Source organism: Stegastes partitus, unplaced genomic scaffold (genome assembly GCF_000690725.1).
Source record: "Stegastes partitus isolate 25-593 unplaced genomic scaffold, Stegastes_partitus-1.0.2 Scaffold422, whole genome shotgun sequence".
In the NCBI taxonomy this organism is placed as follows: domain Eukaryota; kingdom Metazoa; phylum Chordata; class Actinopteri; family Pomacentridae; genus Stegastes; species Stegastes partitus.
Genome location: NW_007578153.1, coordinates 33,524 through 47,279, shown reverse-complemented (window position 1 = coordinate 47,279; position 13,756 = coordinate 33,524). Strand labels below are relative to the sequence as shown.

The 13,756-nt window shown below is 40.3% G+C and overlaps 1 protein-coding gene across 1 annotated transcript in view; it reads left to right on the top strand.

Annotated features, from left to right (window-relative positions):
* LOC103360228 (collagen, type XXII, alpha 1) overlaps positions 1–13,756 on the top strand; it is a gene marked incomplete at its 3' end in the record, with an annotated part of 48,257 nt that overhangs the window by 3,324 nt on the left and 31,177 nt on the right. The window contains exons 3-7 of the mRNA XM_008285912.1: positions 1,530–1,610; positions 9,333–9,444; positions 10,940–11,063; positions 11,400–11,675; positions 11,767–11,847. Of these exons, the coding sequence (XP_008284134.1) occupies positions 1,530–1,610; positions 9,333–9,444; positions 10,940–11,063; positions 11,400–11,675; positions 11,767–11,847 (674 nt within the window). The remainder of the gene's footprint in view (positions 1–1,529; positions 1,611–9,332; positions 9,445–10,939; positions 11,064–11,399; positions 11,676–11,766; positions 11,848–13,756) is intronic.

Below are 13,756 nucleotides of genomic sequence, written 5' to 3'. Positions count from 1 at the left end.
TGAAAAGAAAACACATTTCGTCTCTTATAGTTTTTTGTCATTTAGATAGTTTAGGGGTTTTAGGTTCTTGCCCGAAACATCAAAATTAACAACAACCTCCAAAGCAGCAGCCTATGTGTGTAAAACTAACGGTTTTGCTACAGATTTGGATTGTGCCATGAGGTAGACCTGCCTGTTCTTTTGTTTTATTCTTCTTTGTAGTCCCTGTGTGAAAATCCACCAAATCAATGCATGTTTTTCAGGTGCACCGTCTCTGCATCCTGGGTTTTGCACCACCCAAGATGACCGTCACTGGTTTAAAACAAAACGTTTTTTTTTATCCCCATAGCAGAATGAAAACACGTTGACCACATCTAACGTCTAAAAATAAGTAAATATATCTATATATAGCTATATAATACCCAATAGCTATGGGATATATATAATATAGCTAACCTATCTACAGCTACATCTCTACCCAAATATAAATGTCAGCATGCAAAAATGTTCACAGTAACAACGTTTAACAACAATATTTATCTTGTTAGCTGCTGTGCTAACACTTGCTAATTAACACTAAATATAAAGTCCATCTGAGACTGATGGAGAAGTCATTAGATTGCAGTTTTGCTGCTGCTTGATGGAAAGTGCAAAGACCCTGAGTTGTTACGGTTCCTCCTGCTGGGAACATAAATGCCTGAACATGATTTCATGGCAATCCATCTCGTAGTTGTCGAGACAGTTCACTAAAAAACACATCGCGGTGACGCTTAAGGAAGAGTTAGGTCGTAGAGTCACCGTGATGATTCCCCTGGGCAATGTGAATGTCTGCAATAGTTGTCAAGATATTTCAGCCTGTAGGAAATTATCTGGAGCCGTTGATCACCCAAGAGACCGACATTACCGTAGGATAAGAATTCAGTCTTTCCAGAAACACAGTTTTCCTGATCTGCCTTCAAGATATATACCTTTTTGTAATTTCAGTGAACTAACCCTTTAAAAACATCACTCAAATTAAACCAACATTTACACCCATTAAACTAAACAGTGTCCCTCTCTGCATTCTTTGGTAGGGCAGCTGACATCTTGACACAAATAGAAAATAGCTCCCCTGCCAATAAAAACTCAGGGTGAAGGTGTTGCCTTTCTCACTGTCGTCACCGTCACTGAAATATGTGTGCGTGGAAACACAAAACTGTTTCTGCTTCTCGGGTCTTGCTAGTAGATCCACCTCAGCCCTCGCTCGCCCGTCCTCACGCTTCACCCTGTCAGACATCAGACAGGACAGTCTGTCTGTGCTGCTGCTCATCAGATCACGTATCAGACACAGATCACAGCTTCCTAAAACAAGCCAACTCTTCACAGCTGTGTCACCCGACTCCTCATAAGCTCTCTGATTGACTGCTTCTCCTATTAAAACGGTCATTTCCAAAAGAAATATACAAGGTCACCGTAAAAGTGGTTGAACCTTTCCCTCATTTGTGCTCCCATAAAAACTGCATACTTTGCCTTACAGCGTGTCTAACCGAGCCACTGTCCTCTCTCCTCAGATGTCCTGTGTCCAAACATGAAGATCCAACCTGATCGCTTTAAGCCCAACAGCACCAGTTATGGTCTTGAAGAGGTTCCAGGTATGTGCAAACTGCTGCTTTCTGAACGGCAACATGGAGCCCTGGCAACACTTTGTCAACCACAAAGTCAGTTCTGTATTTTTCAGAACATTTCCGACACTCCCACGTGGAGCTTTTTTTTTTCTACACAAAGACAAAAAGACATTTTCTTATATGCAAAGATTTAAAAGTTTCCACTCACAAAAGAATTGGTTTTGTTCATGTCTTCAAAGGTACTACTTCTCTAGCACATCTTAAAACTCAATATACTTGCAAAAACAACATACTTTGACTTTACATCAAAGCATTTTTGCATAAGAAGATTATATATTTGAGTATGTTAATGTATGTATTTTGTTCTAGGCAGCTGTGAGATTCCATCCAATTCCATAAAACATAAAAATGTGTAGATGTTTCAGACCTGCATGAGTTGTGCAGCAAAATGAAATGTGTACATCATCACAGCAGAAGGAAGTGCTTGACATTTTAGAGATACGCATTTTTGCCGTCTTGCTGAGAGCTAGTCTAGATAGCTTTAGCTACAGTGATATGAAGCGACTGCCAGTAGCTGATAAGCTTAGCTTAGCATAAAGACTACAAACTGTAGTGATGCAGAGCTTTCTACCTGCACACTTCTACCTGCAGTAATGCTACGCTGCTGCCCACAGCCGCTTAGCCTTGTTTTGCATAAAAACTGTTAGCTAGCGTAATGCTAAGCTACTGCCAGCAGACAATTAGTTAGCCTCGCTTACCATAAAACCGGCAAACAGGCAAAAAACGCTCACGTGACTCTGTCTGAACATGACAAAATTGTTCTCCCAGTGCCTCTGAAACTCACTGATTAACAAATTCACCTTTATCTTGTTCATGTACTGAACCTATCCAAGTGAGTTGTTGCTCCCTGCTTCCGTTCTTTATGCTAAGCTAGGCTATCCAGCTTAAAGTGTCGTGTTTGCTGAACAACACTGCTCAGCACTGTTGTAATAAATAGGACCGCTTCCTCAAAATGTCAAACATCTCTTTACGGGAGTAGAAACTTAGCAGAACTGCACGACGACCTTTAAATTCAGCCGTCATATTCAAGATTAGTGGTTAAACTAGCCCCTATATCAAGTGAAGCTCATTACTAGTTCTTTGTCTTTTGATGGTTTTATTTCCTAGATTCCAAACCGCTGTGTTAAAGGTTTTTTTTTCTCTCAGAAGTCTTGAATAGCGTTTATCCAGAGAAGTCGGATGTTGTTATAGGAGCGTCTTTTGGGGGATCTGAGTTCCTGTCTGTCTCCCACCCACATCCATCACACTAAGAGAAAAAACAGATGCGCAGACACAACTCTTTAGACTCCTGCTACGTCCAAGTTCAAGGAAAAGGAGATGTCAGAGCAGTGAAAGCTGTGTTTTACAAATGTTGACTCTTAACACACTCGGCTGGCACAGTGGCATCTAATAAGTCGGTCAGCTGATGGAGGTTTATGACTGCACATTTCTGTGAATGGATGCTCACTGTTTGTTTATTAGCTTTCTTTTTTAGTTCAGATGATCCAAGTAGTTTGCTACAGAGTTGTATTGACTATAAAGAAAACATCACAGGTCATTTAAACTAAAGAATAATTGCTTTTTGAACATTTCAGAAGATCCATCTCTTTATATCGGCTGCAGTATTTTATGTTCAGCGTCGTGATGCTGCTGCAGCACACATGGCGTACGAGTCAGGGAGCACATCGAACAGGTTGTCCAACTATGACAGCTGACACACGTGGACAAACAAACACATCTTTTTTTTATGGGCAATTGAGAGTCTCCAGTTCAGCTAACCTGCATGTCTTTGGGCTGTAGCAGGAAACCAGAGAAGCTGGAGGAAACCCGCACAGACATAACATGCAAACTCCCCACAGAAAGAGCCCAGCTGGCAATGAACTCAAATGCAAGACCTTTATGCTGTCAGGTTACCGTGTTAACTGCTGAGTAGAAGTAAAAAAAGAAAGAAAAAGAGAGTAAATATATTTAGGAAAGGAATTCAAATGTGTGTACATATTTGACGCCATGTTTTTTGTTTTACTGTAGATGTGATGAAAGCACCATCAGATCAGGGATGAAGAGTTTAGAGCTCTTGACCCAACCATCTACTTTTGCTTTATATCTAGTGATGATAGTTTATTTCAAAAAGTGAGTCACACAGGAATGATCTGCTGTATTTATACTGTTATTGAAGGCAATCAGTGGCCAAAAAATCTTTTACTTGCAGTACGGCATCACAGGTAAAAACATTATTTCTTAAATGCGCTGGTCAACTTTGAGATTTTGGACTGTTTTGCTTTCATATCATGTCTTCTTCAGACTAGTGAAAAGAAAACACCCACAATACTACCACCCTTTGTCTCATTAATATGTATTCAAATAATGCCTCATTTGCATATTCAAACATACAATTTTGGAAACTTGATAAAAAAGTAATCCTTCCTAGAAGTGAGGAAGTTTCATATCTACTTATATTTTACCCATAAAAAGGAGTTTCCAACAAAACTAAAGTATAGAATTCGACAATACATTTCTTTAAAGGCCATTTTCTCAAAATGAGTTTTCTCTTTCCTCGGGGTCATGAATCTTCACTTCAGCAGCATTTCCATGCACCAAACTTTCCAGTTTTATTTCCATCTATATTCTGAAGATTTTCACAGTGGAGTTTGTTCAAATATCATATCACAGCCTGATTTATGCAAGACTGTGTTCCTAAAAACATGGCGAAAATGGATTTTTCTTTTTCTTTTTTGACAGTAATGTCTTATTTATGGAGTGATAAAAAGAGAGATATCCAGAGTCACCGCCATAAAATCCTTTGACTGCAACAAAATATCCCAAAAAAATTATAAAAAAATGGCAATATCTAATATTTAGATTTCTGTTCTGAAAAATTAGGACATTTATTTGTATCCAATATGTAGTTTGCATATTTATATAAGTGATCATTGTCTTAATGTAAGTAACACACTGGATATCGTTAGCCTCATAGCATAATTGCCTAAGTCATTTTTTGGTGAAATTGAGATATTTAACTTTACTCTCCTATCACTTCTGCATCATCCTGTCTTTCTACCTGTGTCATTGGCCAATCACATCCCAGCTGACTTAGGGTGAAGGCAGGTTCACCTGGACAGGTAACCAGTCTATCACAGGGCTACACTTAGAGACAGACAACCAAGAACACTCACATTCACACCTACGGACAATTTACAATCACCAATTAACCTCAGTATGGCTGAATGTACTGTTAAAAAAATCAATAATCAATACCAATGTCATTTCTAAAAATTTTGTTTTTTATCATTTCCCAAAAACATGAAAATATGACTTAGGCAAGTATGCTATGAGGCTAACGATAATTTTGATATCTAACAGTTAAGAACATTTTCACCTGCAGTGTCTCCCCTTGAGTGAAAAATGAATTTGCATTCTCATAAGAAGAACATTTGGAGATCTTATATTTAACTTGTGACTTCCCGTCTCATAGCTGCCAGATCGGATCTCAGTAGTACAAGAGAAGATTTTATAATTACAGGATGAAGATCTTGTAAGGTTAAGATGCTATCAGGGGCAGCAATGTCGTCTGATTTAAGGTCACAAACATCAACTTCATTATCAGTATGTGGGTTTTATTCAACTAGATAATTAAAAAACAAAAAGACGTGTTAAAAAATCTGTGGTGTAAACTTCTACAAGAAACAGAAGTTGCTATGGATGTAGTAATATGCACTGCAGACTGCAACATGAGCCTTTATTTGTTTACATAGTGGAGAATGAAATATGTTAATTTCAGAGCAGTTCCCTTCTTACTACACACTATGGGATGTAGCGTTCCACCTCCTACCACATTCGTCTATTTTACATTATCTTGCTATTATGAGTTAAAGTTTCTCAGCAGAATAACCTGATCAATATGCATCATATAATATTATTGGAGGTTTCTATCTGCAGCATTGCACTGATCATACATTCTTTATCTAAAGAGTCTAACTCGGGCAATTAAACACCTCATAGCAAAAATTTTTAAAACTCAGCAACAATCTTGGGAGCAGCCTTTTATTTCAGGGTAGTAAAACAAGGCTAAATGAGCTCAGTTGCACTTGCTACTAGTCAAATCTGATAAAAACACCTTATAAATTTGGATGACTTTGCCCAAAAATAAGGTGTATGATGTGTTTCCGCCCCACAGATCATATTTCTGCTACTCATGAGCACACAGCATCAGTGCAACAGTGAGACCGACTGGATGCTTTGCTGTTATGAAGCAGACGACTGGCTTTTTGGCAGAAGGATTAGGACATGTGTCAAACAACTGCTATCTTTGACTTTGCAGAATTCTCAAATCGATTTCTATTCAGGATTCTTTATGTACAATATTTACCTAAAGACGCATATGATGGATCATAAAAGTGTTTGGCGGTAAAGAAGTGACTTTCCACAATCAGACAGATGGCTTTACATTTTACTGGCATTGTCAGGAGTTGTTTCTCCGAGTGAAAGCAACGTTTTGTTTCAAGCTAAAGACCGTCCTATCAGCAGAGACTCGACAGTGCAGAGTGGAAGAGCGTGTGGTAATGATCAGAGATGACAGCATCACTTTACACTGTCGAGACACATTATCACATCCTCGTCATTGGCCAAGTGCTAATTATGTGGTTTTGCTTTTTCCTCTGAGCCGCAGCAGAAATTAGAACAAACTTTTGATAAATCACCGAGAGCCGCTAAAGTTTTCTTAAGCTAACTTGTTGGATGTGCTGGAAGCACTCAAATTAGAATAAATCCTCTGAGTCGTGTTTTGTTTGTCTTTCGTCTACAGATCTAAAATCTTGGAACAAAGTCTTCCTCCACTGGAACATTATATGAGAAAATCTTTTTTTTTTTTCTTCTTCTGGTAACCAAAGGAGAAGTTATTGTGGAATATAAATATACTGCACCCTGCAATGATTTATAATTCTTTTACATTTAGCACCACAAATGAAATGGCGCTTCCTAAGAGCTAGAAGTCACTATAATCATTTTAAATCCTTAGTTTCTGTCATGATGTTACATTACTAATCTGAAAATGGATCTCTGTACTTTAATGGTTCAGGGACCACCAGGAGTACAGAGGAAGCAGGTCCACACAAAAGGTAGCTTTCATTTATTTTAGATGTTGGCACAGTGAGGACAAAGTGAAAGGGCAATTATTGGTTTTCTCGACCTCCAGTGTAGCGCAGACAGTTGTGTCATAATCAGATGAGTCAAAAGCTGCTGTGGGCAAAATGTTATCAAACGGCGGTCAGAGGTCTGAAGCTCCCTATCATGACAAAAATGTCGGGGGATTTCCAAGCTGCAGCGAGTCTATAACTGTGGCCGAACTTTTACATTGTCAAACTTGCTTGAGTCTTTTCAGTCTGTGGCTAAGCACGCAGAGATTTTCTCTCCATACAGAGCAGGACTAGACAAACAGTATTTATCGTCACTACTCCAGCAGCTCCCACGTAATTACACAACAAACGCTCTGTGTGCTGATGCAGAGAGAGAGAGTGCAGTTCTCTGAGAGAAATGTCAAGACTATTTGCCACTGATTATGATTTGACAGCCAAGAGACCTGCGGTTTGAGTCAGACTTGTATTTATCATGGGCTGTCTAGTCTGACCCCTCGGGGTACTTGAGCACACACATGAGGCTGCACAGCGACTCTTGCAGTTCACTCGCTATCTGCTGCACAAACGTTGCCATCTGCTCCGATCAAAAGAATGCTCTGTGTGTGCATTCGCCTTTCCCAGTCAGTGAACTCATCTGGTTTTCGCCGCAGATCACCCCATTGGTCGCTTTTGGCTGTCCAAAATAACTTTTTGGGTTGATTATACACTATCCGCTGCCAGTCCAAATTACAGCTCTGTGCTCAGATGGCCCCCAAACAGCCACAGAACCGGCGCGGTGAGCGAATGTGCACGATGCGAGCGTGGTGACAGCGAGGACGGAGGCCAGCGGGACTCGCAGCTGCCTGGCTTCCTCGAGCAACTGATAACCAGCAACTTATCCCCTTTTGGTACAGCGAAGCGTTACCGCTGCTCAGAAGACGGAGCCAAAGCAGTGATGTTTTCACTGAGCTGTTCTTTAGCAAAAAAACTTCTTTATGCTATCCGCTTTTCTCACGGTTGCCTAAACTAATGGTCTGATTTAAATCTAGTCTATTAAATGAGATTTCTCACAGTAGATTTCTTTTTAGAATCGGTTGCATGTATGCTGTTTGAGTTTCCAGTTCAGTCTGTTCAGGCTTTCAGGTGCCGTTGGAGAAGACAGCAATATTTAATGGGTTTAACCGACACCATGTCTCTGTGGTTTAGCTCAAAGTCTTGCCACATAGTAAGCATGTGGTAGTGCGATTAAAACCATTCTGATAACACACAGTATGAAGTAACATAAAATAAAAATTAAAGGTCCGACACGCAAATTGCAGTTTAACATTAATCTTAAAGCTTAGCAGCTGTTTTGTGTGTTTGTGACTTTTGCTACAGAGACCAGGCACATAAACTGAGATATAAAACTCTAGTTATTTCCCACATTGCTCCTGTAGCGATGACAGTGTCACACAAACAAATAAAAACTGACAAGACCCGAGACAAATCGATCATTTTGTATTTTGAGCCAAAGCATGAGCAGCACCATCTCCTGGTTAGTTCAGGTAACTGTCACAGATCGAAGTAACAGCATGATAAAAAAGTGCATGATAAATGTCTCCTTCAAGGGTTTTCCTAATGTAGAAACCGGCACAGAGAAACTCTCCACCCTGCTGAGTGTATAAGATAACCTGTCATTCCTAACAGTGCATCTGAGCCACTTCACTGACAGACAAAGTAAGTGTGGTGGATGGCTGAAGGCTGATCCCCTCAGTTATGACCGCTTTTGTTTCTAATGTTATTTTTTGCTCTGTTGCTAATGGCACAGGGGCAGCCTGTGTGTCTAACCACCTGTTTCCAGGCTATTTCTAATGACACCCACTAAGCTTTTGCCAGACTCTCACATTACCACCTTAATGCTCCAGTTTCCTCTTTGAAAGATTAGTGCGCCGGTGTTAATACTCCCACCGGAAACCTTACATTTTGCCGATTTTGTAGCATTACTGAGGCCGTGCAGGAATATGTCGAAGCCGTCCTCATCCTGTTGACTCACTAATGGCACAGTATGCTTTCAGAAGAGCTCAATCCACACAACATAACCACCAGCTTTCAGTGAGAGCTGCTGGACAAACTGGCAGCATCAGTGCTGTACAAGCTCTCATCCTGCTGGCATCGCCATAGCTACAGCACTTGTTTGTTGTACAAGGGAGTGTCCTTTCTAAACCACCTAAATATGGTCTGTGGTTACACCACTTCAAATCACACGCTGCAGGGCAAAGTACACACACGTGCACACACTCCCAGACTCAGGACTTTACCAGCAACAGCAAACCAGTTTTTTTCCTCTGGCAGCAAATCTAACAAATATTTCACCAGCTCAACTAATGGGTCTATTTTCCATTTGTCGAGTAACACAATGATTTTAATTCCTCTCTCCAAAAAGCCACAAACACAGTGGCTGCAGGGTGTGGTGGGAATGACCCAGTTAAACCTCAGTATACCCCGAGAAATCTGACAAAACCATAAGTCAACCTCACGACTGGAGAGCCTGGTGAGCTCATTTATGTGTGTGAGAATGTCTTGAGTCCAACTTGGCTTTTTTTTTATTGTGCTGCTGCAGGGTTCGACCTGATGGAGTACTTCAATGTGAAAGATATTCTGGGAACCAGAGTTGATGAAGGCCAAAGTTCCTACGTTCGTCTTGGCACCATGCCTATTGTGCAGCAGACAGAGTAAGTGACTCGCCCATCACGCTGCAAACAGTTCGGTACACGACACATTTTCATCCAAATGTTTGTGAAGATGAAACTTGAAGCCGGGGTTTGACTGACCTTGTGAAGAGAAAAAAAATTGCTGCTGTACACCTTTTGACCACCGACCAACCTCCCACTGTGAATATTTTGTCGTGTTGCTTAGACAGCACTGCTTAGTTTTATGTTACAGTTGTTTTCCAGTGCTTTGACACAGAAATATTTAAAAAAGGAATATTAATGAAAGAAGCACAATGTTCTCTACAATTATAATAAGAATTAAATCAGACTTCTCTAAAAAAAAAAAAAAATTGCTATCAGTCAAAATACGAAAAAGTCCATCTGATGGTTTTTTTTTGCTGATGTTGAGGCTTGGGATATTAATGCCACTCTTAGCTTAGCACAATAACTGAAAACAAGGGCGAGCGTGGCTCAACTTGATGATACAGATTGAACAACATCACTCCACAGCTCATGAATTAACACTCTACAACAGGGGTGTCCAATCCTGGTCCTGGAGGGCCGCAATCCTGCATGTTCTAGATGTGTCCCTCTTCCAACATACCTGGTTCAAATGATCAGCTCATCATCAAGCTCTGCAGAAGCCTGATAACGATCCTGATCATTTGATTCAGGTGTGTTGGAAGAAGGGAAACATCTAAAACATGGAGGATTGCGGCCCTCGAGGACCGGAGTTCGACACCCCTGCTCTACAAAGAAACATAGAACCAGAAGTTTTTATTTTTATGTTTCTTTGCTGCAGCAGGAGGCAGATTTTATTACTTGTGTACACTGTTCCATCCATTTTCAGTCTTTATGCTAAGCTAAGCTAACTGGCTGTAGCTTTATAATACAGAAGACAGACACGCATAGGTGTGGATTACTCATAGATGCATACAGATGAATACAGATGTGTACAGAGAAGACACACATTTTCTATAATGCAGGAAATACAGTGTTTGGTACTTATTTTCTCATCTGTCAGTGAGTAAGGAAATAACTGAAATTATTCTAAACTATCTTTGTTAGAAAAGAACAAAAATCAGACACAAAAAATTACATTTAAATGTAAAAATTAGCACGTTCTCCCAATAGGCTGTAAACTAATTTAAAAAAAAAGTTCACACACAAAAAACACACATACTTAGTTATTATGAGTTTATTGTTCAAACACATAACTCACTAGATTTAGAAATAATATACACAAAACATGGTAAATATGTGTCTTGTGAGTACAACAGCAATTTAGAAAACAATGTCCAATAGATTTATTGTCCTTCAACCTCTTCTTGAAAATTAAAAAATCTGAATAATGCAGCGTCACTCTGCTCAGGAAAGCAGGAATAGTATAAACAGACTGGTTGTCAGGTGAAGCATGAACACAATTCAGGGTGTATACATTAATATTTAAACTGTTCTGCGGTCACTGTGTTTTCATTATAAAACAAGACAATAACGATGTACTTTTGTTCCGCAGAGATGTGTTTCCTCAGGGGTTGCCAGATGAATATGCCTTTGTGACGACGTTCAAATTCAGGAAAACCTCGAGACGTGAAGATTGGTACCTCTGGCAGGTTTTCGACAAATATGGGATCCCACAGGTGGGTCGGCCAAATGTAAAGAGTAATAAATGTGACCTGATGTGGCGAATCACAAGCTGGAATACGTTCAGTTCATTTGCTATTCAGTTCCTTTTTGAATTATTGAGTGTCAAAAAAAAAGAATTCCAGACTTCTTTGGTGCTGTCTTTTTAAATGGACTCTCAGTATTTAGTAATGTAACATGTTCTATCACCGTCTTAGTCATTAATAATGACTTGATGTGAAAGCATGTCGTCATTGTTCTGTTGTTGTATGCACCTCAAACCTTAATCAAAAGCAGAGATTTAAGACTAAATAACTAAACGTTGCACCATGATTTGGCCTCTGACTTGTCAGGTGTCCATCCGTCTGGATGGTGAGAACAAAGCGGTGGAGTACAACGCTGTCGGCCTGACAAAGGATGCCGTCAGAGCTGTGTTCAAGAACCCTGAAGTCGAAAACCTGTTTGACCGCAACTGGCACAAGATTGCCCTCAGCGTGGAGGCCAAGGCTGTGGCTCTGTACCTGGACTGCAAACACATCGCGACCCTGCCCATTGAAGACAGAGAGGACATCGACATCCAGGGGAAGACGGTGATCGGCAAGAGGCTGTATGACAGCGTGCCGATTGACGTGAGTCTTCACCTCAGCTCTGTCGACATGGCAGTTCATGTAAGGCAAAGTTCTCGGGGTTGATCTGTTTGTCCATCGTCTGTTCATGCAGTTCGACCTCCAGAGGATGATGATTTACTGTGATTCCAAGCATGCAGAGCTGGAAACCTGCTGTGATCTGCCCAATGGGCCGGTGAGTATTACAGGCCGTAGACCTACAATCTGTACCTTTGGAAGCGTGTACTTTAGAGGCTGCTGTGCCACAAACCTCCTGCCACATCTACAACAAACATGGAAATTCATGGGTGTCTAACATATCAATGGATAGTAATTAAGTAATTTACATAAGAGAGATGCATGAAAAAGATCTGAAAGTTTTTAGTGTGCAAAGGATCCAAATAAGCAAATTAATTTCTAATTGTAGGTTGCTTTAAGATGGAAAAATGTCTTGTTGTCTCTCGCTGGTCTCTAATTTGAGTCACTTTCATATTTAGCTTGAAAACACACGACAAGGTTAACATTTGGTTTTTCGCTTCGTAAGCTAAAAAGCTGCCAAGCTAATTTTGCAGTGTGACACAGGACTACTGCAGGCTACAATAGCAATGCTGGTCAGATGTGCTCGTGCCTCTGAAGAGTTTTGACATTTTAGGAAACGTTCCAGCAGAGGAGAGTGGGTTTCCTGCAGCCTTCACGGTAATGACAAGATTACAGATAGACACCGTTCATCAAGAGTGGTTACAGCATGTAAACGGCAGTAAAACCACAACTCACCAGCTTCTTATTTCTGTTTGCTTACAACTGAACAAATCAGATACAGCTGCTGTAGAGAGATCCAATATTCTCTCAAAAGCTGAGGTTTGTAGACATATTTTTTGAACTGTGGACAAAGCTGAGCGAGCTGTAAATGACCTCCTCGTTCACTTGACTCAACAGTGAGCAGTAAATTTAGATTTCAGACACTTATGATTGTCATTTTGCATCATTAACATCAGCAGTAGTCATTTTGGTATCTATCGACCTTATGTGACCCCATTTGATTTCTGGTTTTGGCTTTTGACGTCAAACTCAAGTTAAAAATCTTCCTGCAAAATCGACGACAGATGGAAACATCTCCATATTCATGACACAATCCCATCCAATGCAGATATTAAATTAAAGAAAGACCATCTTACGTGTCCATGTAGGCAAGAACTGTTCCTGTAGAATCTCCTTAATAGCTGATTTTGTTTTGTCTTGTGTTGTTGCTAACATTACCATCTTTAAAGTAGAATTCAGCATGTAGGCAAATGTGACAAATAGCTTTATTTCAGGCTAAAGTTATATATCCAGCAACAACTTTGCTTTTTTATTTTCCAAATTAACTTCAAAGCTGTTGAATGCGACACAAAAATAGAAACGAAGCCTGAAGGGCCATTTTTAGGTCTGTTTCTCTAAACACCACCTTGCACCTGCCTGGAAGCCACCTTATGTTGCCTATAGGGTTTGCTAGCTTTATCTACAAAGCTGTAGCCCTCATGCAAAGCTAAATTATTGGACTCCTGTATCCAGCTAATGAACACCGATATGAGAGTGGTATCAGTCTTTGTATATGAAAGTGTAGAGAACACAAACAACTTTCTTCAAACAGCAAACAAGAAGGGTAAAGTTGTGCAACGTCACCAGAACACTATAACTGTCAAGTTTAGTAGTTTAATGCTCATAAGCCACTCCTGCCATGTCACGGATTGGGTTCAGAGACTCAAGTGCAGACAAAGACATGGTAACCCAAACCTATAAAATAATGGAGCGAGTGGTCATGTGGGGATTTACCAAACAATTCAAAATACAAAAATTAGGCTTTACAAATCTGAACATGCAGAGATAACCAATCTACTGACGCAGGTCAAAACACCAACCAGGACTTGGTATAACCAAGCTAGGGAAGTGGATACAAGATATATTACAATTAACAAAGCTAAAAAGAGTAATATGAATGTGGATCTGTAGAAACCGGTCAGAGGGTCTTGCCAGGGAGGATGCGAGGGGGGACAAGATTGGAGGTGGGTGATGGACTGGAGACATGAACCGGGTACGATGGAGCACCAGAGAGGAATAACAGGGTT